At 47.9% G+C, this 24,263-nt stretch overlaps 1 protein-coding gene across 3 annotated transcripts; it reads right to left on the bottom strand.

Annotated features, from left to right (window-relative positions):
* Positions 1-12,640: 12,640 nt before the first annotated feature.
* On the bottom strand, positions 12,641-23,551 carry LOC120230800 (gastrin releasing peptide). Of its 3 annotated transcripts, none has more exons than XM_039230541.1 (3): positions 23,357-23,551; positions 18,231-18,451; positions 12,641-12,971 (listed from the first exon to the last, which is right to left on the bottom strand). In XM_039230541.1, exons 1-3 carry the CDS (start codon positions 23,493-23,495, stop codon positions 12,939-12,941), a joined length of 393 nt encoding a protein of 130 aa, XP_039086472.1. In that variant the 5' UTR covers positions 23,496-23,551; the 3' UTR covers positions 12,641-12,938. The 3 variants fall into 3 exon arrangements, with proteins under 3 accessions (XP_039086472.1, XP_039086471.1, XP_039086473.1); XM_039230540.1 differs by having other exon boundaries at positions 18,212-18,451; XM_039230542.1 differs by having other exon boundaries at positions 12,937-12,992.
* Between the last annotated feature and the right edge of the window lie 712 nt (positions 23,552-24,263).

Raw genomic sequence — 24,263 nt, forward strand, 5'->3', positions numbered from 1 at the left:
CCATGCCTATTGAGATGGCTAGAATCAAAAACGCAGTAGTTGGGGTGCCTGGGTGGCTCAGTCGGTTACGTGTACGACTTCGGCTCAGGTCATGATCTCACAGTTTGTGGGTTTGAGCCCCGTGTCGGGCTTTGTGCTGACAGCTAGCTCAGAGCCTGGAGCCAGTTTTGGATTCTGTGTCTTCCTCTCTCTCTGACCCTCCCCTGCTCATGCTCTCTCTCCCTCTCTCAGAAATACATAAAACATTAAAAAATAAAAGCACAGTAGCAAGAGGCATTGGTGAGAATGTGGAGAAATCAGAACCCTTGTACGATGCTGGTGGAAATTTGAAATGGTGCAGCCACTTTGGAGAACAATCTGGCAGTTCTTCAAATTATTAAATACAGAGTTTCATAGGACCCGTCCATTCTGGCCAAGAGAATTGAAAATGTATGTTCACACAGAAACTTTACATGAAACTTTACAGAAACCTTACTTCATAATGGCCCAAAGATGGAAATAACCCCGCATGTCCTTTCACAGGTGAATTGATAAATAAAATGTGGTATATGCACGTGATACTATTATCCAGCCATGAAAAGGAATGAGGTGTGCATATACTGTGCATATACGCTACAGCATGGGTGGGCTTTGAAGGCATGATGTTAAGTGAGAGCAGCCAGTCACAAAACACCACATACCATATAAATGGAAATTCACAGGAAAGTCACAACAGGGAAATCTACATAGAGAGAATATTGATTTGCTGCTGCTTAGTGCTGGGGGTCTGGGGGACGGGGACAGAGTGGGTGATAGATAAAGGAATTCTTGAAATGACAGAAATGTTCTAAGATGGCTTCGATTATGGATTGTTGGGCATGTCTTCGAATATACTAAAAACTATCGAACAGCACACCTTCAATGGGTGAATTGTATAGTATGTGAATTGTATCTTGAAGTTGTTTAAAAAAACACAAAACAATCTCTCAGCCGAGCTCTTGCTGCTTCCATCCACTTCAGGTACTTGTGTTGGGATCATTTTCCTAAATGCCATTTTCATTATGCTGCTCCCTTGCCGGGTGAGCCTTTTTGGGGTCAATAAAGATGTAGCCATTCAGCTAACACAGTGGGAGCGCCCGCTGCCGCTGCCCCAGGCATGGTGACACCCACCCACAGCTCCTGTAATTTCCCATCTCAACTCCCCCCCCCCAACCCCCCCACCTGCCAAGGCTCACCCTGCATGCCCCACTCACCCACTTCCGTTCCCAGCGACCCCTCTCAGTGAGAGAGACCCTTGGCTCGAAACAAGCCACCTGGACAGGGATTCCTTCTCCACACTGTTACTCAAGGTGGGCGATACCCTTTCATCCAAGATGACAGACCCACCTAGAAGGCCAGCTCTCCTGGGAAAGAGCAATCCCTTACATCTATTCTGTGATGTCAAAGCTTGGTCAGGAGAGAAGCTTTTCTGCCCGCGACAGTTCAGCGAGATGGAGAGGGGGCCATGGGTTCCTGGGAGGAATAAGCATGAAAAGAGCGAGCCCTGTGGCCCACGGGAACCCGAGTCACATGCCATTTGCACAGGGCCAGGCCTGCCGCCGTGTAGGACTGCCGCTGCTTTATCACCCAGGTGCACGCTCCCTGTCCTGTGTGTCGCCTTCTCTCCTCTCCTCGGGTCTAACCCTAGTTCAAAGCTCATCTCCTCCGGGCATCTCTCTTTGGTTTCCCTGGCCACAGTCTTCCTACCTCCCCAGGACCAGTCTGTCTTGTTGTATCTATGAATTTCCCTCCCTTGTCCCCCCCCACCCCCTTTTAAAGCAAACAAGCCCTGGGGCACCTGGGTGGCTCAGTCGGTTAAGCTCAGGTCATGATCTCAAGGTTCGTGGGTTCGTGCCCCTCGTCGGGCTCTGTGCTGACAGCTCAGAGCCTGGAGCCTCTTTCAGATTCTGTGTCTCCCTCTCTCTCTGACCCTCCCCTGCTCATGCTGTCTCTCTCTCAGAAATAAATAAAACATTAAACAAAAAGAAAGAAAGAAGAAAGAAAGAAAGAAAAGAAAGAAAGGAAGGAAGGAAGGAAGGAAGGAAGGAAGGAAGGAAGGAAGAAAACAAGCTCTGTTAATGTGACTGCCTAGCCTTGGACCCAAAAAAGCCTCTGTTCGAGGCTCAAGCGTCAGCCTGCAAGGCTTTGTACTCAAACTCACAGGGCCGTGTGAGTATTCAGACGACCCTCTTCTGTCTTTTGTATATTTTGTTTTATTTGGGGTGAGGAGCACTGCTTTCAGATGACCATCATAGATGACTGGATTTCTTGTTAGGAGGTCACGGGAGCCTCTTTTCTGCCACCAACTTGATGTGTGGCTTCAGGCAAAGTAGTCTCAGTCTGGCTGGAGTTCCTGGGCTGTAAAACAAAGAGACCAGACCTCAGGGCCTCCACTGTCCTCCTGGCTGCAAAATCGTGCCCGGCTAATACACTTATTTCAGTAATTTGGCTGAGGGTGCCATCTGATGGCCATTTTGAGAACTTCACCTGCTGATCATGCACTAGAAGTTTCCCTACTGCAATGCTTACTTCCCCACTGGGCTGGCAAAAAGGGCCATTTAAAAAAATTTAATTATTTGTTGTTTGCATAGAAGGGTCAAAATTACAAATTTTAAATACTGATGTGCACTCCTGAAATCAATACTACTCTATATGTTAACTACCTTGAATTTATTTTTAAAAAATTTTTAATGTTTATTTTTGAGAAAGAGAGACAGAGAGACAGCACGTGTTGGGGAGGGAAGAGAGAGGGAGACACGGAATCCGAAGCAGGCTCCAGGCTTTGAGCTGTCAGCACAGAGCCTGACATGGAGCTCGAACCCATGAACTGTGAGATCAGGACCTGAGTCGAAGTCGGACGCTTAACAGACCACCCCTAAATTTAATAACATCTTAGAAAAGTAAAAATGCTGATTTCCCCCCAAATAAATAAATAAATACTGATGTGCAAAAATTTATTAAAGTACAATTCTTTATTTTCCAAAATGAAACTAACTTTCCTCAGGAGCAAAAAGTGAATTTACCACCACCGGCTTTTCACTTGTACAAACAACCCTCCCCTGCGCCCTGACAGAGGACCTGAATTAGTTTGCTTGGGCTGTTAGCACCACAAACCGTGTGGCTTAAACCACAGAAATTTATTCTGTCACTTCGCTAGAGGCCAGAAATCTGAGATCACGATGCTCTCTGAAGGCTCAAGGGAAGGACCCCTTCCAGGCTTCTTTTCTAACTTCTGGTAATTCTTTTCCTTTCCTTCTTTCTTTCTTTCTTTTTTTTTAGGTTTATTTATTTGTGTACGTATGTATGTATTTATTTTTGAGACAGAGAGACAAGGAGAAGGGCAGAGAGAGAAGGAGAGAGAGAACCCCAAGCAAGCTCTACACTGTCAGCACAGAGCCTGACATGGGGCTCGAACCCACCAATCGTGAGAGCAGGACCTGAGCCGAAATCAAGAGTCCGACTCTTAGCCGAATGAGCCACCCAGGTGCCCCTCTAGCTACTGATAATTCGTTAGCTTTGAGAGCATAACCCCTATCTTCAGATGGCCCTCTCCATGCGTGTGTGCATGCGTGTCTGTGTCTGTCTGTATCCAAATGTCCCCTTTTTATAAGGACGCAGTCATATTGGATTAGGGGCCTGCCTCACTTTAGTAAGACTTCATCTTGAGTTCCCTCATTAATAATTAACATGATTTCCAAATAAGGTCACGTTCTCAGGCACTGAGGGGTCAGGACTTCGATGTACGAAAGGTAACAGCGTTGAGGACTTGCTGTCATTGTGTATTTATACACATGGGTTGGGATGCACACAGAGAGACCATGGGGGCCATGTGGCAATAGGAAACCTATTTGAATATCCATTAAGAAGGAGGCTCAGGAGGATGAGGTTCATTCTGGGCTCACTGGGAGGCCCCGTGCAGAGGAAAACTATGTCTCACCGTGGGGTTTATTAATAGATAAAGGGCTCCTTTGGGGTGTCAGCCTTCTGGTGCAGCAGGATATATAAAACTTACTGACAGATCCTGGCCAGGGTCTACCAGCAACGAAATCCCTAAGTCACCTCAGCAACCAGGCGATGCTGTAGATTTCGTCCCTCGATTACTCTGGAAGCCACGTGCTTGCCCAGAGGCGCCAGAAATGCAGCAGGCTCGGGGTAACTCTGGTAATGCACCAGGGCCACAGGCGGGATCTTACTGTCACCCGCCTTGGCTGGTTCGCCTGTAACGCATTTCCTTTAAGTGTAAACGAGTACATTGTTTCCTGTGTCGGGGCAGATGGTTGAGATAGCATATTTTGCTTTTGGCCATCCCAAAATGAAGAAAGTCAGCCCAAAGGAGAAGGAATAAGTCAAATGCAGAGTCCAGGTCTCAGCCTCTCAGCGAGTTAGGGGGGATGGAGGGGAGTCAGCGCACTCCACTGCCCCCCCCCCACCAGTGTTGAAGCCGGATGTAGACACTTACTGATATCTTCAAAATAGGGGAGACGTTCTCACTTTACATGACTATCTCTCTCTCTCTCTCTCTCTTTTAACACTTCACCTGTCAAAATCATAGGGAATCTCTAGCAGTCTTTGTGCAAATCCAATCCCTCTTTCAGGCTCCTTACCCAATAATAAGTTCTATTCGTGGCACTAAACTCTCTAAGTAATGACTGGCTGGTGCCATGAGGACTGTCCCCTCCCTCCCTCCATCTCTCACACACTTACGAAGAGCCACAAGACTAGGTGAAGCAGGGGGAGATGAGACAAGGCATGTGCCGCACAGACCATAGTTCTTCATCGGGATTCCATGTAGGGGCTGCTGTTTGGTTTGTTTCCAGGTACACTGAGAGCCTCACAGAAGAATTTCCAGGATTAGGTGGCCTAGTCCTGAGTTCTCCATAAGATTCGTTTCCAGCTCGGTTTACTTATCAAGAACATTTTACCAGTAGGTTTCAGAGTGAATGGCATCGTCTACTGATTTCACCTTTTCTTTTTTTTTTTCTTTTTATGTTTATGTATTTATTTTGAGAGAGCGAGCGAGCAAGTATGAGCATGGGAGGGGCAGAGAGAGAGAGAGAGGGAGAGAACCCCAAGCAGGCTCCACGCTGTAGCGGAGCCCCATGCAGGGCTCCTTCTCATGAACCATGACATCACCACTTGAGCCAAAGCCAAGAGTTGGTCACCCAACCAGCTAAACCATCCAGGTGCCCTGATTTTGCCTCTTCTTAAACAGGCGTGGTTTTTTTTTTGTTTGTTTTTTGGTTTTTTTTTTTACTTATTCCAGCCACCAGCTAGGAAGGAAGTGAATCTTCAGAATCGGTCGGGAGAGCAAATCCTATGCGCTAAAATCTTTTCAAAACAGTGTGCACACAACTGGAGAATTCCAAGCAGGGACAGGAATGTGAACAATATTGTTGAAAAAGGCGTGCAGTAGTTCCCTTGCCCCCAGCACACCTTAAACTGGGACTGTAACTCAATGCCTAGAGTGGGTAGGCAGGTAACGTACACAGATAAACTGTGTACTTAGTCCAGATAAGCTGGACACTAACGTGCGATGGGGACTGTGGCCAAGGGGACAAGCCCCATCCCCATGGACAGCACCAGGTGCTGATGGTCTTCAGGGAGAGCGGGATTTGCGAGAGCTTGCAACCTGGATCGATACATGAAACTCCTTGATTTTTAAATCTGTGCTACAAATCCTCATTTTTAAAGACACTGTCCAGGCAGATAGCACCTCTCTGGTAGCATCTGACTAGCAGGCTGCCAGTTCCAGTTCCTGACTACTAACTAAATTGTTTTTTACTTTATTCACTTTTCTTTTCTCCCTTCAACCCCAGGAGTTAAGTAGAAAGAAAGGAGCCCTCTCTACAATCTTGTCTGGACTTTCCTTTTTTTAAAAAAAAAACCCAAGATCAACCCCCTGCCTGTGCTTCTAGCTGAGGAATCTCGGGAAACTGCTGAGTGGCAGAACCACAATTTGAAGCTCCCCATTTCCTTTTCATTTCTGTTTATTTCAGTGGTGGAGTCAGAGGAGTAATTATGTTGTTACTGTGATCGCCATTTTTCTTGCCAGGCAAAGCAAGCAGTGAAGGCTGAGGGATGCCCAGACAAAAGCCAGGAGCAGCCTGTCAACCGCAATCACGACATCAGTGCTTCAAGCAAGAGCGACGGACTATTGCCTGCTTTTAAGGACTCATGGTCATAAAGCCACTGAAAGGACTTCACATGAGCATTTTGAGAATGGACTGAACCAGCAAGTCTGTACTTCACAGCAGTGACTACATTCTGAAATCACTCTACTGATCCAACCAGGGTTGGGTGAGTTCATGAGAGGTGAAGTTCATGCTTGTTGCAGATACTGTTGGAAGTCCATCCCAACTCACGTCCATCCTCCTTCCTCACTGAGCGAGTCTTGGTTTTGTTAAGCTTTCCTGCCCCTCCTGGCACGTGAGTCATTGGGAAATCCTAGTCAGGGGAGATCAACCCTAGTGGTCAGATTCTCTTCACTAGTGGCAGGGTTAGAGCAAGCATGTGACCCAGTTGGTCACTGGAGTGAGGGATTAGAGACCTCCGGAAAAGGATGTATCACTATTAATAATGTGCCGCCTAAAAAGAGATGGCCTCTCTTCTTCCTTGGGACGTTGTCATGTGTGGATGTGACACCCGGAACTCTAGCAGCCATCCTGTGATCATGGGAGAAGGCAGCTTACGAACTAATCTGAACTGCTTGTGGCAGAGTGGCAAGATGGAAAAACCCTCATCCTTGGCATCTGTTTGAGTCACTATATTAAATAGAACTAAACAGGGGCGCCTGGGTGGCTCTGTCAGTTGAGTGTCTGACTTCAGCCCAGGTCATGATCTCGTGGTTGATGAGTTTGAGCCCTGCGTGGGGCTCTGTGTCAACAGCTCGGAGCCTGGAGCTGCTTTGGATTCTGTGTCTTCCTTTCTCTATGTCCCTCCTCCACTCATGCTCTGTCTCTCTGTCTCAAAAAACAAACATTTAAAAATTTTTAAAAAATTGAACTAAACAACCTTGAATCCCACCTCCCTGTGGAGTTCTTGTATGTGAGAAAATAAACCTTTTTATCTTCTATGCAACTCTGGATTAAAGAGTTTCTGTTACTAACAGCCAACATAGCCTAACTGGCACAATGCTCATTCCTAAAGGTTTACGGTAAAGTCTCTTTTCCACCTAGAGTCGGGTGGAATCATTCATTCATCACCCATTAATTGGTTTAATGAGTCTGATGACAGGGCCAAGAAAAGCCTGGCCACGGGGTTTTCAACCTGTGATCCTGGTGATCCAGCAATTCTACTTCTGGGCACTCATAGGAAGGGAAATCAGTATCTCCAAGAGATATCTACACTCTCGTGTTCATTGTGGTGTTACTCACAATTGCCAAGACATGGACACAACTGAAATGTCTGTCGATGGATGAATGGATACAGAAAATGCAGCGTTTAGAAGCAATGGAATATGCTTCGGCCTTAGAAAGAAGGAAACCCTATCATTTGGGTTGACAGGGATGAAACTGGAGGTCTGTTTGCCAAGTGAAACAAGCCAGACACAGAAAGACAAAAACTGCATGGGGACACTTAGAAGAAGAACCCACAAAAGTGGAACTCCAAGAAGCAGAGTAGCATGGTGGCTGTCAGGGCTCAGGGACAGCAGCTGGAGGGGGAATGGGGAGATGTAGGTCAAAGGGCATAGCATTCAGTTATGCAGGATGAATATTCTAAAGATCTAACGCGGGGCGCCTGGGTGGCTTAGTTGGTTAAGCATCCGACTTTCGCTTAGGTCATGATCTCGTGGTTCGTGGGTTCGAGCCCCGCGTCGGGCTCTGTGCTGACTGCTGGCTCAGAGCCTGGAGCCTGTTTCAATCTGTGACTCCCTCTCTCTCTGACCCTCCCCTGCTCACGCTGTCTCTCTCTCTCTCTCTCTCCTAGACCTAGAAATAAATAAAACATTAAAAAAAAAATTTAAAGATCTAATGCACAGCATGGTGACTCTAGTTAATAAATCCATATTGGATATTTGAGATTTGCGGAAAGGAAATCTTAACTCTGCATCAAAAAGAAAAGGAAAGGTGATGTGAAGTGACGGATGTATTAACTGGCTTGACCGTGGCAAACATTTCACAATGTACATGCATATCAACATATCATATTGTATACCTTAAATAGACACAGTTTTCATTCGTCAGTTATACCCCCAGAAAGCTGAAACATAAAACAAACAAAAAGGCAAACGGACCTTCCTTCTTCCCGTTTGTTTACCAAGTCCTTCTGTTCCTGAAGGGATGTGGGTGGAAGAGTGCAAATCTGCCACCCACATACACAGAGACACACGCATCCATGTATAAAGACAGGTGCGAGGCTGTTGGAAGGGGCTTTTCCATGCTAATAGGTATTTGGAAAGGACCCATCTTAGGTTTACTGTTAGCAATTAAAGGCAACATCCAATCCACAACACACGATGCTTATTGTAGCCCCTTGTTTTCAAAGATGAAGGATATATAGGTCGGGCCACAGAGAAAGTACACAGTCTGGAAACCATGGATCTCTGGCAGTTAACGTTCAAAAGAGACACGGGGCAGGGTGATCTCCTCTTAAACCCGGAGACCTGTTGTCTAGAAGTCTTCCAGTCACGTCATGTCACGACCCACTAATTCCAGCTTGGTTCCTTCCCAGAATTCAATCTCGTCATAGCTGACATGGCCAACACTGTCTACCCAACATCCCTCCTCTTCTTTTCTTTATGAATATTAAGAAAAATGTGGCTACTGGGGGTGGGGAAGGTGTGGGTGGGTAGGGTCGGTGGTAGCAATGTCCCCAGCTGGAAAAACTACATTTCTCAGCCTCCTCTGTGACTAGAACTGGTCAGTGCTTCTTCTTCTTCTTCTTCTTTTTAATTTTTTAGTAGTTTACTTATTTTTTTGAGACAGGGACAGAGCATGAGTGGGGGAGGGGCAGAGAGAGAGGGAGACAGAATCCGAAGCAGGCTCCAGGCTCGGAGCTGTCAGCACAGAGCCCGATGCGGGGTCAAACCCACAAACCATGAGATTTGATCTGAGCCAAAGTCGGACGCTTAACCGACTGAGCCACCCAGGCGCCCCTAGAACTGGTCAGTTCCAACCGAAGGACAAAGGCTGAAGATTTCAAATAGTAGGTCAGGTGTGTTTTGTACCCTAATATCACAGCCACTGCAGAAGCGTGGAAGAGTGGCATCTGGGGCGAGAGCATAGTCCTATCCAGGGAGGAGAGTCCACCCCTCTGGGGTCTCTGGTGGGAGAGTAAGGCAAGAGCAGGGCATGCTTACAGCAGCTGAGTGGAAGGACCGAGAACATTCTCATTCTATTCTTAGACACGGTCCCCATCCACCTGTGGGTAGAGCCACCTCTGTTGGTATATGTTCCATAAATTATGTGGGCTGGGGAGAGTGGTAGGAAAATGAGAGAGGAGGCAGAGGGATGGTTCTGTGTTTCATCTGGGTCTAATTAAGGAGGTGATTCATTGGAAAACACAGAGCCCCAAGAGGCAAAGGTAAGAGCCCTTTCAGCGCACGTGATGACCATGGTGCGTCTGCTTTGGGAATTGCAATGGCCTGTCATTGTGGGCTTCCTGTGAAGAGCTATTTCACAGGGTCTGAATGAAGCAGCCTGTGGTTGCGGAAGTGAATAACATAAATTCCACAATTTACTTGGATTACTGCCTCCTCATCTGAGCTGGGTTAAAATGCTCGGCGATGATTAAGTATCCCCAGTAGGGGCCGAAAGGTGGACATCGTGGAGCTAGAAATTGTACTACGCAGCTTGAAATGCCTGCTTAGTGTGTTACTGAACCTCGGATCATAAGCAAAGACCACCAAATTGCCTGAGCAATCTACCCTGTAGCACTTAAAAAAAAAAAGACTGTTTTTAAAAGAACAAATTTGAAGGAGATTATTGCTTTCTTCCCTTCAGGATTCTTCCTCCTATTTATCCTGCTTTTCTGCAAGGGCTTTTAAATATTGTCACCTCTTAAAAGCGATCTTCTCTTCTTGCCCTGTGCACACACACTTGGTCTGTGTGCTGTAGAAAACAGTCCCCGGGCTCCTGTGTCCCCAGATTCCCGGGCTAGGTATTAACTGTTCTCTAGAAGGGGCTGGGCAGAAATCAAAGAGGAAATTATTTTTCTTTTTTTCTTGAGAAAGAAAGGAAAGGGGGATATGTTATCTGTTTCTGACCATATTGTTTGAACACCCGCTCCTTTCTTTGATAGAGTTCCGTAGTTTTCGTCCCATTTTCCCAAAATATAATCTTTAAAACTACATTTCCCAGTTTCCCTTGTGGCTAGATCCAGACATGTGATCTGGGTTCCACCAATCAGACACAGACATGCAAAACTCTAACTTGGAAGTAAGCCAAAAAGCTTTAAAGAAGCTTTGGGGAGCCGGCACGTATCACTTCAAGCAAAGAGAGTGCAAACTCAGGCAGTTCCTGAGCAGGCTTCAGGGGTAGCAGGGCATGCACTGACCACCTCATCACCTCGATCAGGGGCGTGGCTTTGGCCATTGAATCTCCTTGTTGAGCCTTGAGCCCATTTCTCTGGTCTTCCCTGTCTACTATCTTCTCCTAAATTTCCTTTCCTACTAAAACAGATTGAGAAGAAGGATGGTGTTATTTGCAGCTAAAACTTACCCTACCCAACAGGCAGACACTATGATATGTGATAGGACTGTACTTGCAAAGGAACGTTTTCTAAGGGCTCTTCTAAGGGCACCTGGGTGGCTCATTCTGTTAAGCATCTGACTCTTGATTTGATTTTGGCTCAGGTAATGATCTCACGGTTCATGGGATGGAGCCCCCAGTAGGGCTCTGTGCTAATGGCATGGAGCCTGCTTGGGATTCTCTCTCTCCCTCTCATTCTGCCCCTCTCCTACTCCCTCTCTCTCTCTCTCCCTCAAAATAAATACATAAACTTGAAGAAGAAGAAGAAGAAGAAGAAGAGGAGGAGGAGGAGGAGGAAGGAAAAGAAGAAGAAGAAGGAGGAGGAGGAGGAGAAAGCTTTTCTAGTACAGTATATCTTCTTTTAAATTTTTTTTAATGTATATTTGTTTTTGAGAGAAAGACTGACAGAGGTGAGCAGGGGAGGGGCAGAGGGGGAGGGAGACGCAGAACCCAAAGCAGGGTCCAGGCTCCGAGCTGTCGGCACAGAGCCTGACGCAGGACTCGAACTCATGAACTGCAAGATCATGACCCGAGCTGAAGTCAGACACGTAACCAACTGAACCACCCAGGCGCCCCAAAGTATATGTCTAAACTAAATGGATTATAATGCTGACTTGGCCTTGGTACAGAGGAGCCCTGCAAGGGTCAGGAGATTTCAGGGAGCTGTTCTTGTCTCTCAGAACACATAGAGAAAAAAAAAATTGCCGCTAAAACAGAGGATCACATTTACTCTGACGACACAAGCAAAGAAGGGACAGTCTAGACGGGGTGGTTCCTGGAGTATTCCCTTTCTCTCCCTGCCTGAAAGGTCACCATTACAGAAAGTTTCCCCTGGGTCTGGAACACTGTTTTCATCTTCACGAGAGTCCTGTCAGAGGGCAAGTCCTTGTGACAGGACTTTACCCCGTGATCATTAGCTGCACGACAGACTTTAGCTGACACAGCTTAGGATCAAGTTCTTGGGAAAGACACCAGAAAAGCCTCAGGAAGAGGAAGGTGGCGGGATGTTGATAACACACTTCACGTATTCCCCTAGATCTGGCTCTGTGTAAGTTGTGAGTCAATGTGGTTTTAAAAGAATTAAAAAGAAAACATCACATCTTATGTGGTTCTTTGACAATCAAAACAAGACCAAGACAAATCTCTTTACTGATTCAAATGCGATTTCCCTAAATGAAGGAAATCTAAACATATGGCAGAGAGCTTTAAAATCTGTTCATGTGTGAATGTCATGATAAATTTGGAACCGGTGAGTGTTACCAACCACCGGGCCATGTTCTCTGGAAATGGAAGGGAATCTCTCAAATTCATCCTCTCCTTTTGCTGGGGATCTGACTAAATCTATCTGTGGGGATCACTTTCCTCTAGATTGGCAATGAAGTTTTGAAGAAAGAGCCCCATTTGCCAGGCTTAAATATACCGAAGGGGAGGTTAAAAAATGAGGCAATGTGGACAATGTTAAACGCTGCAGAAAATCTGGTGACTTTAGATGTTTGAATCCTAGTTCTATCTACTATGTGACCTTGGCCAAGTCACTTGACCTCTCTAATACTCTGTTTCTTCATCTAGTGAGAATGCTCCTTCTCAGCTTATAAAAGTGTTATAAAGAGAATACTGATAACACTGGCAAAATACCCAGTCATGGAAAAGGCTGAAGAAATGGGAATTATTAAGGGACAATAAGCCTCTACCTTCAGCCTCACCCATGTAATGGTAAGGGCCAGGGAATGAGAGCTTCTAGTTGAAGCCTCTAGAAAGGCTATCAGCCAACTACAAGGATTCAGTAAGTGGCCTTCCGAGGAGAGAGTTAAGAACCCAGCCTGCCTTCATCAGTGAGCACGCAAGTTCATTACCAAGCTGTTTGTTAATCACAGCCACATCTTTTCATTCAGAATTGAAATAAGAGAACTACCTGCCCTTTGGACAACGTGATTACATTTTTATTGTGAGTGGTAACAGGTTGGGGGCTAGACTCTAATGGACAAATAGCCTAGACGTAAAGAGCATTATTTGGAAGACTCTTAATGGACATTATTCACAGCCAACAAGTTCAAAGCAGAAGATGTCACTTGAAAATTGTGAATTTAGTCAAGGTTGAAAGATACAGGAATAGTTAAGTGTTTTGCACAAAGGAAATCTCATTGATGACCCAGTGGCATTGATACCAGCAGATCGCAGTCTCTTAAGAGTTTTGCTTTGCTTCTTGGAGAGAGGCTGATGCTGTCTGTCAGTTCAGCTGGGGGTCCCTTCCGCCACGTTGAGAACCTAGAGCAGAGAGTCCATCAGCTTAAAAAATATTAAAAAGAGTTAAACAAACATAGTTAACGATACTGAAGTCTAATGCTGGAAGCAAAGGCATTCCCAACCCACCATCGGCATCACTTGGGAGCATCCTAGAAAAGCAAATTCCCAGGTCTACACCAGACCTACTGAATCAGAAACTTGGAGTGGAGCCCAGTGATCTCGGCTTTCCAAAATCTTCTGAGCACATTCATGCTTGAGAACGACAGCCATCCCCTCCAAGAGAGAGACTCACTTCCTCTTTTGCTGGGGCCCCTACCTTTATGGCTCTTTTTGTTCTGTTAGCTTCACTTGTATCCTGATAGGACTAGTCAGGTGTCTTTGGGCCAAAGTTGGAAATTAAATGTATTATCGCCAGGAATTTGTTACTGAAGTGTCAGCTGGGGGGAAGGGGGGGCATCGGCGAATGTGGAATCATAATTCTTACTTTGCTTACCTTGGCAGTGCCTCATTGCCACTCCTAGCTTACGAATTGCACAATTACATATTACAAAGCCATGACTGTAAGTGGTAGGAGTGCGGGCAGCTTGGCAAGGGGAGCTAAGTTGGATTTCTGCCAGTTCTAAATTTCTTGTGGTTCGCTTGTCGTGGCTCCTGTTCAAGTTTAGACGGAAGGAGGAATGAGTGGTTGTAATTTTGAAATACTGTCTTTATTCCCCTCTAGCGCCCTCTATATGCTGAGATGAGAAAACACTTTTCAAAAGGAGTAGAGCTCATTACACTTTCCAAGATTCTCTGGCAATTCAGGCTCCCCAGTGGTTCGAGCAGCCATTTGTTTCTAATAAAGGAATTACTGATATTCTCAGGCCAGTTATTACTTGCGCTGTGGCTCAACTGTTTTGACCAGGTGTTAATGAGGCCAGGGCCTGGGGTTCAATTCCTACACAGACCAATCAGTTTCGCTCTTCTCCACACGCCCGGGCTGCACTATTAAGGGTTCGCCAGCCTGCCTGACGATGCTACCATCCATCTTGAATATGAGGCACCGCTCATAAAAGGGGCCAGCGGAAGACGTGGGAAAGAGTTCAGAAAGCCCCCGCATTGGCTCAAAATATTGAATCTGAGCTGTCTGGCTCAAGGGGACGGAAGTAAAGCTGCAAGGAAAAGAGGAATTAGTAACCTAGGAAGATCTATGATCTGGAGGCAGGAGGGGGTCCCTTATTGGGGTGGGGGGCGCTATCTTTGAGGTGGGGGTCACTTCACTCTGCTCCTTCATAGCAACTGTTGGGGTAATCAGAAAATTTCTAGTTATTCTTCATGACATGTTGCTGCCTTTCCTGTATTTGGAACTTCCTTTGGAGCGTTTCACATATTGAAAAATACAACCTTTCTGTTCTCTATGTTGATTCGATGGGACAGTGGGAGTCATCCCTTAAAAGGAAGGGCAAACCTGCACATTTACTTCCTTCCCATAATGCCCTCGGCAATGCACTCACAGGCCCTTTCGTGTCTGCCAAATAAGAGGAAAAAACGAAGGCTGTGGAGAGCATGGCTGTAGGTCCAAATTACGACAGCAACTCTAAGGCCAGCTTCAACCTTCACTGAAACCCAGGACAACCCAGAGCCACATCCAGAGTTATAGATGAGGCCCTGGGGCTGATCTGAACGTTGTTTCATGTGCTACGTGCCGTAGGGTAAAAGTTCCATTAATATTTTGAAATAAGGGTACGGTTAAAAGATTAAGGTTGGGTGGCTCTATCGGTTAAGCGTTTGACTTCAGCTCAGGTCATGATCTCACGGTTCGTGGGTTCGAGCCCCACGTCGGGCTCTGTGCTGACTGCCAGCTCAGAGCCTGGAGCCTGCTTCAGATTCCGTGTCTCCCTCTCTCTGCCCCTCCCCTGGTCTTTCTCTCTCTCAAAAAATAAACATTAAAAAAAATTTTTTTTAAAGTCCTTCAGTCTCTGAAAATTCCTGCTGCTACTTTCTGGCAATGCTTGGCTTAGTTATTAAACTTCCTTCTAACACTGAGAGATGTATGGATTCCTAATAGGTCTGTTCTCTTGGTGCTCCCTTTTTGTGAATAAGATAATGGTAAGGTGTTTTCAATTTACACATTCACCTTCTTTCACTAAGATGGAATTTCCAAAGCAAGGAGAGTAATGAACTCTTTCGGTCTATGCAACAACGACTCCAACCACTGAATTTTTTTATATTGCTGGGAAATGTATCCAAAAGAATGGTACCACGTGTACAATAGTTAATTATTCAACCTAAGGTGGAATGAAATGGGATGGGCTTTCTAAACTTGTAAAAAAGGGGGCGCCTGGATGGCTCAGTTGGTTAAGCGTCCGACTTCGGCTCAGGTCATGATCTCACGGTTCGTGGGTTTGAGCCCTGCGTTGGGCTCTGTGCTGACAGCTCAGAGCCTGGAGCCTGCTTCAGATGCTGTGTCTCCCTCTCTCTCTGACCCTCCCCTGATCACGCTGCCTCTCTCTCTCTCAGAAATAAATAAAACACTAAAAAAAAAAAGAGAAGAAGAAGAAGACAAAACATAAAAAGATGTAGTAGGAAAGTGAGGCCTGATTCTACAAAGATGACTTTTTTCCCTCCGGTCACAGGAATGCCGATAAACATTGTCCCCTTGAAACACTCATGGTCTGTGGCTGCCCACTCAACCCACCCTATACTACGACCCCTCAGACATCTCTCCAGAGTTGTTCTTTTGTAATCGGCTTCGCTGCTTACAGAATGTTCTCCTGAATATGATGGGAAATTTTTGACGTTTAAGTAAAGAGCCGAATTTTTTGAAAACATTCTAAGGTTATGCAGGGCCAGGTTTGGAGGAATAAAGCAATTCAAAGGGTTGTGAAAATGAATGAGCTAAGAGGCGCCTGAGTGGCTCAGTCGGTTAAATATCCAACTTTGGCTCAGGTCATGATCTCACTGTTTGTGGGTTCGAGCCCTGCATTGTGCTCTGTGCTGACAGCTCAGAACCTGGAGCCTGCTTCAGATTCTGCATCTCCCTCTTTCTCTGTTCTCCTGCCCCACTCGTGCTCTGTCTCTTGCTTTCTCTCTCAGAAATAAATAAGCATTAAGAGAATTTTTTAAAAATGAATGAGGTGTAAGGGGCGCCTGGGTGGCTCAGTCTGTTAAGAGTCCAACTTCAGCTCAGGTCATGATCTCATGGTTCATGGGTTCAAGCCCCACCTTGGGCTCTGTGTTGACATCTCAGAGCCTGGAGCCTGCTTTGGAATCTGTGTCTGCCTCTCTCTCTACCCCTCCCCCACTCAGAGTTTGTTTCTTTCTCTCAAAACTAGATAAACATTAAAATCAAATTTAAAAAAATGAATGAGCTATGAGTATAAGTCCATTTCAGTGTTTGTAAAATTGCTTTGGAGGGTTTTGTGGTTAGCAACTGTCATTACTCTTCAGACAAAGGAGAAGGCACTGCTGTTGGACAGCCACCCACAGGAAGTCCATAAAGTCACCTGACCAAGAAAAGGACTCAGCCAGGGGCCGAGGAGTCAGTCACAAATCCCCCAAGCCCTCAGAGCCATGTAAGCCCCCAACAAAGAAGGAAGCTGGTCGTGATACCTAGACCACAGATGTGAGCAAGGGAATCACTCAGGACTTTGTGCGAAGCTGCAACTTATTTCTGTATTTGTTGATTTAATCCAGATGTACTTTCTGAATGAACAGATTTCTCTTTAGGTGTGTCCTTCATATTTGAGATCAGCGAGGACCAGCGGGTCCCCAGGAGACGTCTCCCATGGCAGCACACTGTCCAAGGGACACAGTGCAAGCACCTGCCCACCTCTCGCCGCTGAAGAGCTATACGACTTGTCTCTGTTTCCTCACCTTTAAAATGGAGAGAATGGTAGAATTTTCTTGAATCTTCCTCCTAAGACAGCTGTGAGCATTCACAGAGAAAATGGAGGCAAACTGCTTAGGCCAGTACTTAGTTAAAGTAGTGACTTGATACAAGTGGCCTGTCATTAGTATTATAAGAACTGCAGTTATTATTTTTGCCTTTTATATACATTTCATGGAAACTTCTCAAAGGTTAATGGGAATCACTTCGTTTTCAATTGCCTGGCTTTCTTTCTATAAATTTTATTTTCCTTTTCATCCCATTTACTGTCTTTGTATCTAAGCAATGCCAATTTGGTATAATTATTTGTCCTTCTCTTCGACAAGACCACACACAGGACAAATCAGTTGATTAGATATGTTCAACACGTTGTGAAATACTAGTAGAAGACTGGAACTAGGTAATCTTAGAACAAGTATAAAGAAGTGCTATTTTGCATAAAAGGTCACAAACCAGAATTCTCTCTTCTAAAAGCATATGTGGGGGCTCCTGGGTGGCTCAGTTGGTTGAGCATCTGACTTCAGCTCAGGTCATGATCTCATGGTTCGTGAATTCGAGCCCCACATCCAGCTCTGTGCTGACAGCTCAGAGTCAGGAGCCTGCTTCAGATTCTGTGTCTCTCTCCCTCTCTCTGCCCCTCCCTGGCTCATGCTCTGTCTCTCCATGTCTCTCAAAAATAAATAAACATTAAAAAAGTTTAAAAAATAAAATTAAATAAATAAATAAAAGCATATGTGAATCGCCCCTCCCACTAGTGCTCATCAAAAACAAACGTAGGAATTGACTCAAATAATCTCTGGCTTCACCATCAAAATATTCTTGGAGGGCCTGGCAGATTTTAAAAAATCTCATCAAGGCACAATCGCTATTAAACCCAGTTACTAATAAAACTCCTAAATTGGGGGCGCCTGGGTGGCTTAGTCGGTTAAGCGTCCGACTTTCACTTAGGTCATGATCTCGCAGTTCGTGGGTTCGAGCCCCGCATCGGGCTCTGTGCTGACTGCCAGCTCAGAGCCTGGAGCCTGTTTCAGAGTCTGTGACTCCCTCTCTCTCTGACCCTCCCCTGCTCACGCTGTCTCTCTCTCTCCTAGAAATAAAAAAAAAAAAAAAAAAAAAAAAACTCCTAAATTGGAGTGTGGAACCAACACCCTTTTGAGATGCTAGGAGGAAAAATCCTCTATTATGTTGAAAAGAAATAACATGGAAGTGTCTGCCCAGTTCTCAGCGTGTATTGGTATCTGTCTAATTAAGTGGCTGTGAAGGCCTGCAGAATAAAGATAAAAATAAAACAATTTTATTCTTCTCTGCTCACACCTAACCTCCTTCTGACTCTCCCCAAACACCTCCACCCCACCCCACCCCGCCCCACCCCTACTCCAGCAGCCCATTATACCTTTACTTTTTGAACCTACAACTTTAAAGTCATTGTCATCCTGGGAATCCCAAGCAGACTGTCGCATGGCCAGGAGCTCCCTCCGGGGGGACTGATGGCTTCCGGTCCCCTTTCCTTCAATGAGGTTGAGCAAATTCCTTGCAGCTTCTTCCCAAAGAATGTACTGCAGCTGCTGCTTCAGACTCCCCCCCTCAGAAACATCCGGGGACTCTCTCGTGCTCTTTTTTCCCATCAGATGCCCTGTAAAAACAAACACAAAAGCAGAATGCCACCAACTGAGCCCAGGGGAAGGAAGAAACCAGACATTTCAAAAAAAACCCATTAGGTTTGTAGTACATCCGCCTAAGTGCAGGATAAACAGCATTTTATTATCAGGAGTTAGTTCCCAAATGACTGGCGTATTCTGTCCCCTGTTCAAAATGTGCAATCATTGGGACACAATTTAAAACTGCAACTTGGGGGGCCTTGGTTTGGTCCCCGCACCTCTGCTAACCAGCTAGGTAACCTCTGCCAAGCCACTGAGCCGCCTCGGTGCTCAATTTCCTCAACTATAAAATGAACAGTTTGGACTAGATGAAACCTAGGGAAGCTTCCGTATCTAAAATGCCACCACCAATCCTGTGTGCGCCGAATGCTATTCCCAACTGAATGACGGAGGTTAAACATCCTCCTCAGTCGATTCTGAATTGCTGCTGAAAAGAAGAGCCTTGATGCTTTTTCTCATGGGATTGAAAACGATGTTCTTTCCTCTTATCTCTAATATGAATGTACCAAAGGAATTTTTCATTTAAACTTTCTTAGAATTTTAGCTGAGATTGAATCTAGGGAATGTCACTTAGACATTCGTTTGTTGTGTATGTAATGAAAAGGATTTGAAACAAGTTCTGAGCAACACTTATCAGCCACATAAATGCAGATTTTTCTCTTAGATGTCTAACAGAGTCAGTGAATGCCTACCAATGGCTCCAGGGATGATGTTCCTGCCATATAAATGGATAAAAGGAGACCAGGCCACTAAAAATGTGGCACTTCATGGACGCACGTGGAGATAGCCATAGTGTCCAATGTGGGTATGGAATTCAAGGTCTGCACTCTTAACACCTTAGCCCCTTGCTAATAACACTCACATTATCTTATTTAATTTCATTAGATGGTTCCCCCCCCCCATCTCTGCAATTGGAGTTTATTGTATTTTTAAACTCCTAATACTAGTAAACCAGTGATGCCTTTGATGGAAAGGTCACAAGGAAAGCTCTCGGTGGTTCCCATGTTGCCCAGCCTTAGAAGCATTTAAGGCAAACGGCATTGGAATAATATTTAACAGACCTCAGTCACTTAAGATGGCAAGAGCTCCGTCCACCAACAGGGAAGCTCTTGTGTGACCTTACTGCAGACGCATGTTTACAGACGTTTCACTTGATCTACTCCACTAAATAAGGTGGATGAAAACGCAACTTGCCAAAGGTCACCCACGTGTCAGCAAAAATCCTGGGATTAAAACCAGCTCACAGTCCAGGCTCTACTATAGTACACTGCTCCGAAGTGTCTTTGAACTTCCTGAAAATATAAGGCAGGTAGAAATGATTCTGGTGTCTGGAGATAAGGGTAAGGGCCTACAAAAGGCTTTCTAATGTTATAAAGAGGAATAGGGATCATATATCAGTATATCGTGACTCCTTATGTGACTCGGAGAAATTAATTCGGTGGGTCTCGGGGAGCCTTAACATGGGGTTTTTACTGCATTGCCGTCTGAGCCCTTGCCAAGTCACTTATGACACGATACCTCACACAGCTGGGACATGCTCCCAACTGAGGGACTGCAGTCCTGAAGGAGTGACGCCTCCCCTGCCTGCTTTGTCAACTGGGGGCCTGGATATCCACAAAATAACCTGGCTTTTAGCCCTAACAGTGATTATGTTGCACAACTTCTCAGGAAGCAATGAAGCATTTGGCTTTATTTATATGGAGGAAATTGAATCATGATAATGGGAAGGGCAGGATTAGAACCTGATGCCCCAGTGCTGACCGCCGGCCCTCTTGCTTTCCCTTATTGCTCTCATGAGGATGCTAGAAATGAGAAAGGTGGTATTGCCAACAAAGCAGAGGGCTGATGGAGATGTTTTTACAAATAGGAACCTCACTGTTGTCAGGCCCGAAGAATTCGGTGGGCTTTTCTAAAACGGGAAGATAAAGCAATCTTCCATCTGTGATTGATTTACCATCCATCTTTGTGACAGTGTGCATATTTGCACATTTGCATATTTGGTGGGTGGGTGGAGTTCAGACTCCTACCCCAGATCCACGGACTGCTTAGTAAGACTGGAAATGCACCATCGATAACATCCCAGGGAAGCACACACTCGTTGGGTCCTATTTCACTGTGGAGCCAGTGACTACCAACACAATCATCGTATCCATGGCGACATGAACACAGATGATCTGTCCACCTCTACTTCTCCCATCATCACTTGTTATGTGTCCATATCACAGTAATAGAGATCTCAGCATAGACAAAAGACAGGCCCTTGAAAAAAATACAACCTTGTCCTGAAGTTAAAAAAAAAAAAAAGCTTTTGTCTCTTTGAATTGCTTAAAAATACCACTCAAAGAGCAGATCTGAAACATAAATCAATTTTCTTGAACTCCACATTTGAAGATCACCTCAACTTAGGAAACTATCCGTTAAGACATAAGGTGTTGAGCACTTCTAAGAGTTGGGTGTTTGGGAGTGATTCGTCAGCTATACTTCACAGTTTCTGGGGCAGCACCATAATGAAAGGCATCTGGGGCTGACCATTGGCGTTTCAGTATTCAACCTTCCAGGACATGCTTGGGCATCAACATTAGAGCCACTACCAGCAGCGTTTCGTGGGAGCAAAAGAGAGAGGTACCAGTATCAGTGTTGACCTCTGTGTTCATTGCACAAACAAAACATTTCCATAAAAGTCAAGCCAGAGAAGAATTTAAGTTTTCCATCTGTTAACTTGCTTTCCATTGCCACACCATGCCTCTCTCGGCTGCAAGAAGCAGTTCCCTTGACAAACCTGCAAATGTGTGCTGACAGCTTCCTCATGGACAGCAATATGTAGGCTTCCGTTGATGGAATTAACATGAAACTGCATGCCTTCAGTGGTTGAGGAGGCCAGGCGTTTATTTAGGGTAGTGGAGAGCTAGGCTTAAAAATCTAACATCATTCATGCTCATGAGTGCTCAGATCCCCACAGAGAGCACGCCTGTCCAAAGCAAACTTTTTCTCATTCACAATGTTATTTTAGACCCAACTGTGATTTTCTACTTCACCTCCCTCTGTCTCTTGTTCTTCATCAACTCTGCCCAGCCAGCCAAGAGAGAAAAAGGGAAAAAAGAGAATTCGAGAACGAATAGGAAAATAAGAAAATTTGGGGTTGCCAACTGGTCGGTGTGCTCTAGGAATGCCCCAGCACCACCATGAAGGAAGGGCGTTTAAATGCCAGGCTCACTAAATCCCCGGGGGGGCAGATGTGCTCTATAACTACAGCCATGGAGGTTGGCTTGCATCAGAAACAACATGGCTCTAGCCTCCCTGATAACTCTCTTTGTCCTGCTTTTAGTGGTTAGAGTTACCTAATAATAAACCCTTTTAGTACAAAAATATGGAGGAAGCAAAAGGAGACTGGAAATCTGAGAGTTTCATTCCACCTTTCCAGCCCACTGGCTGGTGGCTGGACTGGACAATGGCCACTCCCTCTAAATTCCCAGAAGCCCCTTTAAAGTATCCATTCTAGGTCTGGCTTCTGTAATACCTTGCAGATATCCTTCCCTCTTCAAGGGTAGGGGTTTTCATCTTCACTGGGCCCAACCTCTCCCCTCCATGCCTGCTGGGTTCCGGGTGTCCCTCAGAGATCACAAATACCTTCACCTCGGGGCTGCCAAAACTTGGCGAACTGTGCTTCTGGCGACGGTGCAAACTAACTGCCCTGTTGCACGCCCGGCTGTGGATTTCTCTGACAGGGCACATGCAACAGAGCCGCTGAGGGCGTGACAGTTCCAGCCTCACCTCTTTCCAGAAATTCGTCCTGGTCCTGACACCATCTGTGAATCGGCTGATATTTGGATTAGCAAGTAAGTATCTTTCCAACACACCTTCCCACACTCTGAGTAGATGGCGAAAGACGTAGGGAAACGCACATCACCACCACCACCCCTTAAATCTCTTCGGGATGGACCAGCTTCCCGGGAAGTCGGAGTTGGCCATAGGGGGACGTCCCCGAGAAAGCTGGACGCTGTGGTTGGCGCGGCGGAGACCCCCCCGGGGTGACACTGGGCCAGCGCGACGCTGAGGGGTCGCTACCCTCCCGCCGGTTGCGGGAAAGCTGTGGGTGCGCGCCCCGCCGCCCGACCCCGGAGGTCGCCGTCCCCACCGTGGCGCCCGGTCCTCGCCGCTGGCGTCCGGGGCCGGACAGCGCACTCCCGGCCCGGACCCGGAGGCCGGGACCAGAGGGCAGCGGGAAGGAGGAAGGAGTTCGGGGACAGGGCCAGGTCGCCGGTCTAGGGAGGCGGAGGCCAGCGGGGTCTCGGGGACGGAGAGGCCAGGATCGGCGCGGGGAGCGGGAGCCCGGAGCCTCGGAGGAGGAAGGAGGAAGGGCCGGGGCGAGCGGACCGAGGGCACTGGAGAGACCCACAGACCTGCGGCGGCGTTCCGGCCCCGCCCGCCCAGCAGCCGGGGCCCCCGGGACGCGCTCCCGCACCTGTGGCCGTGCTCTGGGCCCGCGCGCAGCCCGCGTCCCGCTCGCGGCGGCCGGGGTCCCCCCAGGGCCCCGGGACACGCTCGGGGAGCCGGCTCCCCACGTCGTTCGAGGACAGAAGCGCGCGAGGCGAGGCCGCGATCGCGCGCCTCGCAGGAGGCGTGAGCCGGGTGCCGAGGGAGCGCTGGGCGGCGCGCTGGCCCGGCTCCCCGCGGGCAGCGGGAAGGGCGCGCGGGACAGGGGCCCCGGCCCGCCCGGAGGCCGCTCGGGGACCGCCGTCTTCCCGGGGCCGCGGCGGGCGGTGGGGCCGGGGGTTGGAGCTTCGGCAGAGCCGGGCTGGAGAGGTCGGGGCAGACCCACCCGCAGAGCCGGGGAGCCGGGGCCCCGGCGGCCGCGGTCCTGCCGCGCGCGGGACACTCACCCACGGCCCAGTGGTTGCCGCGCGGGTACATCTTGTCCAGCACGGTGCCCGCGCCCGGCGGCAGCGGGGCGGCCGGGCCCCGGGGCGCCTGGCAGAGGACCAGCGCCAGCAGGACGAGCGGCAGCTGGCGGCGGCGCATGGTGCGCGCGGGGAGGCTGGCGGAGGGCGCGCTGGCCGCGGAGCGAGCGGCCGAGGACCGGGACTCGGAGCGCGCCGCCGCCGCCGCCGCCAGGCCCCCGACTTTATAGGCGGCGCGGGCGGGGGCGGGGGGCTCCGCCGCCGCGGCCCCGGGCGCTCTGACGTGTCCCTGCGAGCAGGGGCGTCGGGGGCAGCCGTCCCCGAAGCCCATCCGTCTTCCCGCCGGGGGAGGGCGATGTGCACTCGGCGCTCTCCGCCTCCCCTCGGGGTCGCGTCCGCCCGGCCCGCACGGGAGTCATTCTGCCCACATTCGACGCCCCCGCTCCGCCGCGATTTCCGGGCCTCCTCCCCCGCGCCCCCGGGGGCGCGGTGCTAGCTGCCCTCGGACCCTGCAGGGGCGGGGGGGGGGGGAGCCGCGACCCCGAGGCCGGGTCGCAGGGGTGGGGCGGGGTTGGGGTGGAGGGGGTAAGCCCAGAGGATGCTTTACTGGAAGTGGGTAGGATCCGGGAGAGCGAGGGACTTCTGATTCTCACACCCTTCCCCCTCCGTGGACCAGCTCCCTCTTCGCAGCCCCTCTTACAGACCCCCCCCCTTCTCACCACCACCAGCAATAGCCTCACCCCACCTGGGGTTTCAGAGCCCCCCTTGCTCGCTTGTATGAAGAGCTGCAGGAAGCAGCGGGAAGGATAGGTTACGTGAACCGAGCTAACAGTAATTTTATCATACACCTGGCCTCTTTCATGAGCATATTGCTTCCATGAAGAAGCTG

This window comes from Hyaena hyaena, unplaced genomic scaffold (genome assembly GCF_003009895.1).
Source record: "Hyaena hyaena isolate Hyena2069 unplaced genomic scaffold, ASM300989v1 scaffold_47, whole genome shotgun sequence".
NCBI lineage: Eukaryota > Metazoa > Chordata > Mammalia > Carnivora > Hyaenidae > Hyaena > Hyaena hyaena.

Bases quoted from the DNA above. Each gene is read 5' to 3' on its own strand.
- LOC120230800 (XM_039230540.1), bottom strand. From the start codon at position 23,495: ATGCGCCGCCGCCAGCTGCCGCTCGTCCTGCTGGCGCTGGTCCTCTGC. The intron at 18,452-23,356 runs GTGAGTGTCCCG...TTGTTTTTACAG, and splicing joins CGGCAACCACTGGGCCGTGG to GGCATCTGATGGGAAAAAAG. The intron at 12,972-18,211 runs GTATAATGGGCT...TCTCTGCTCTAG, and splicing joins TGTAGGTTCAAAAAGTAAAG to GTTCTCAACGTGGCGGAAGG.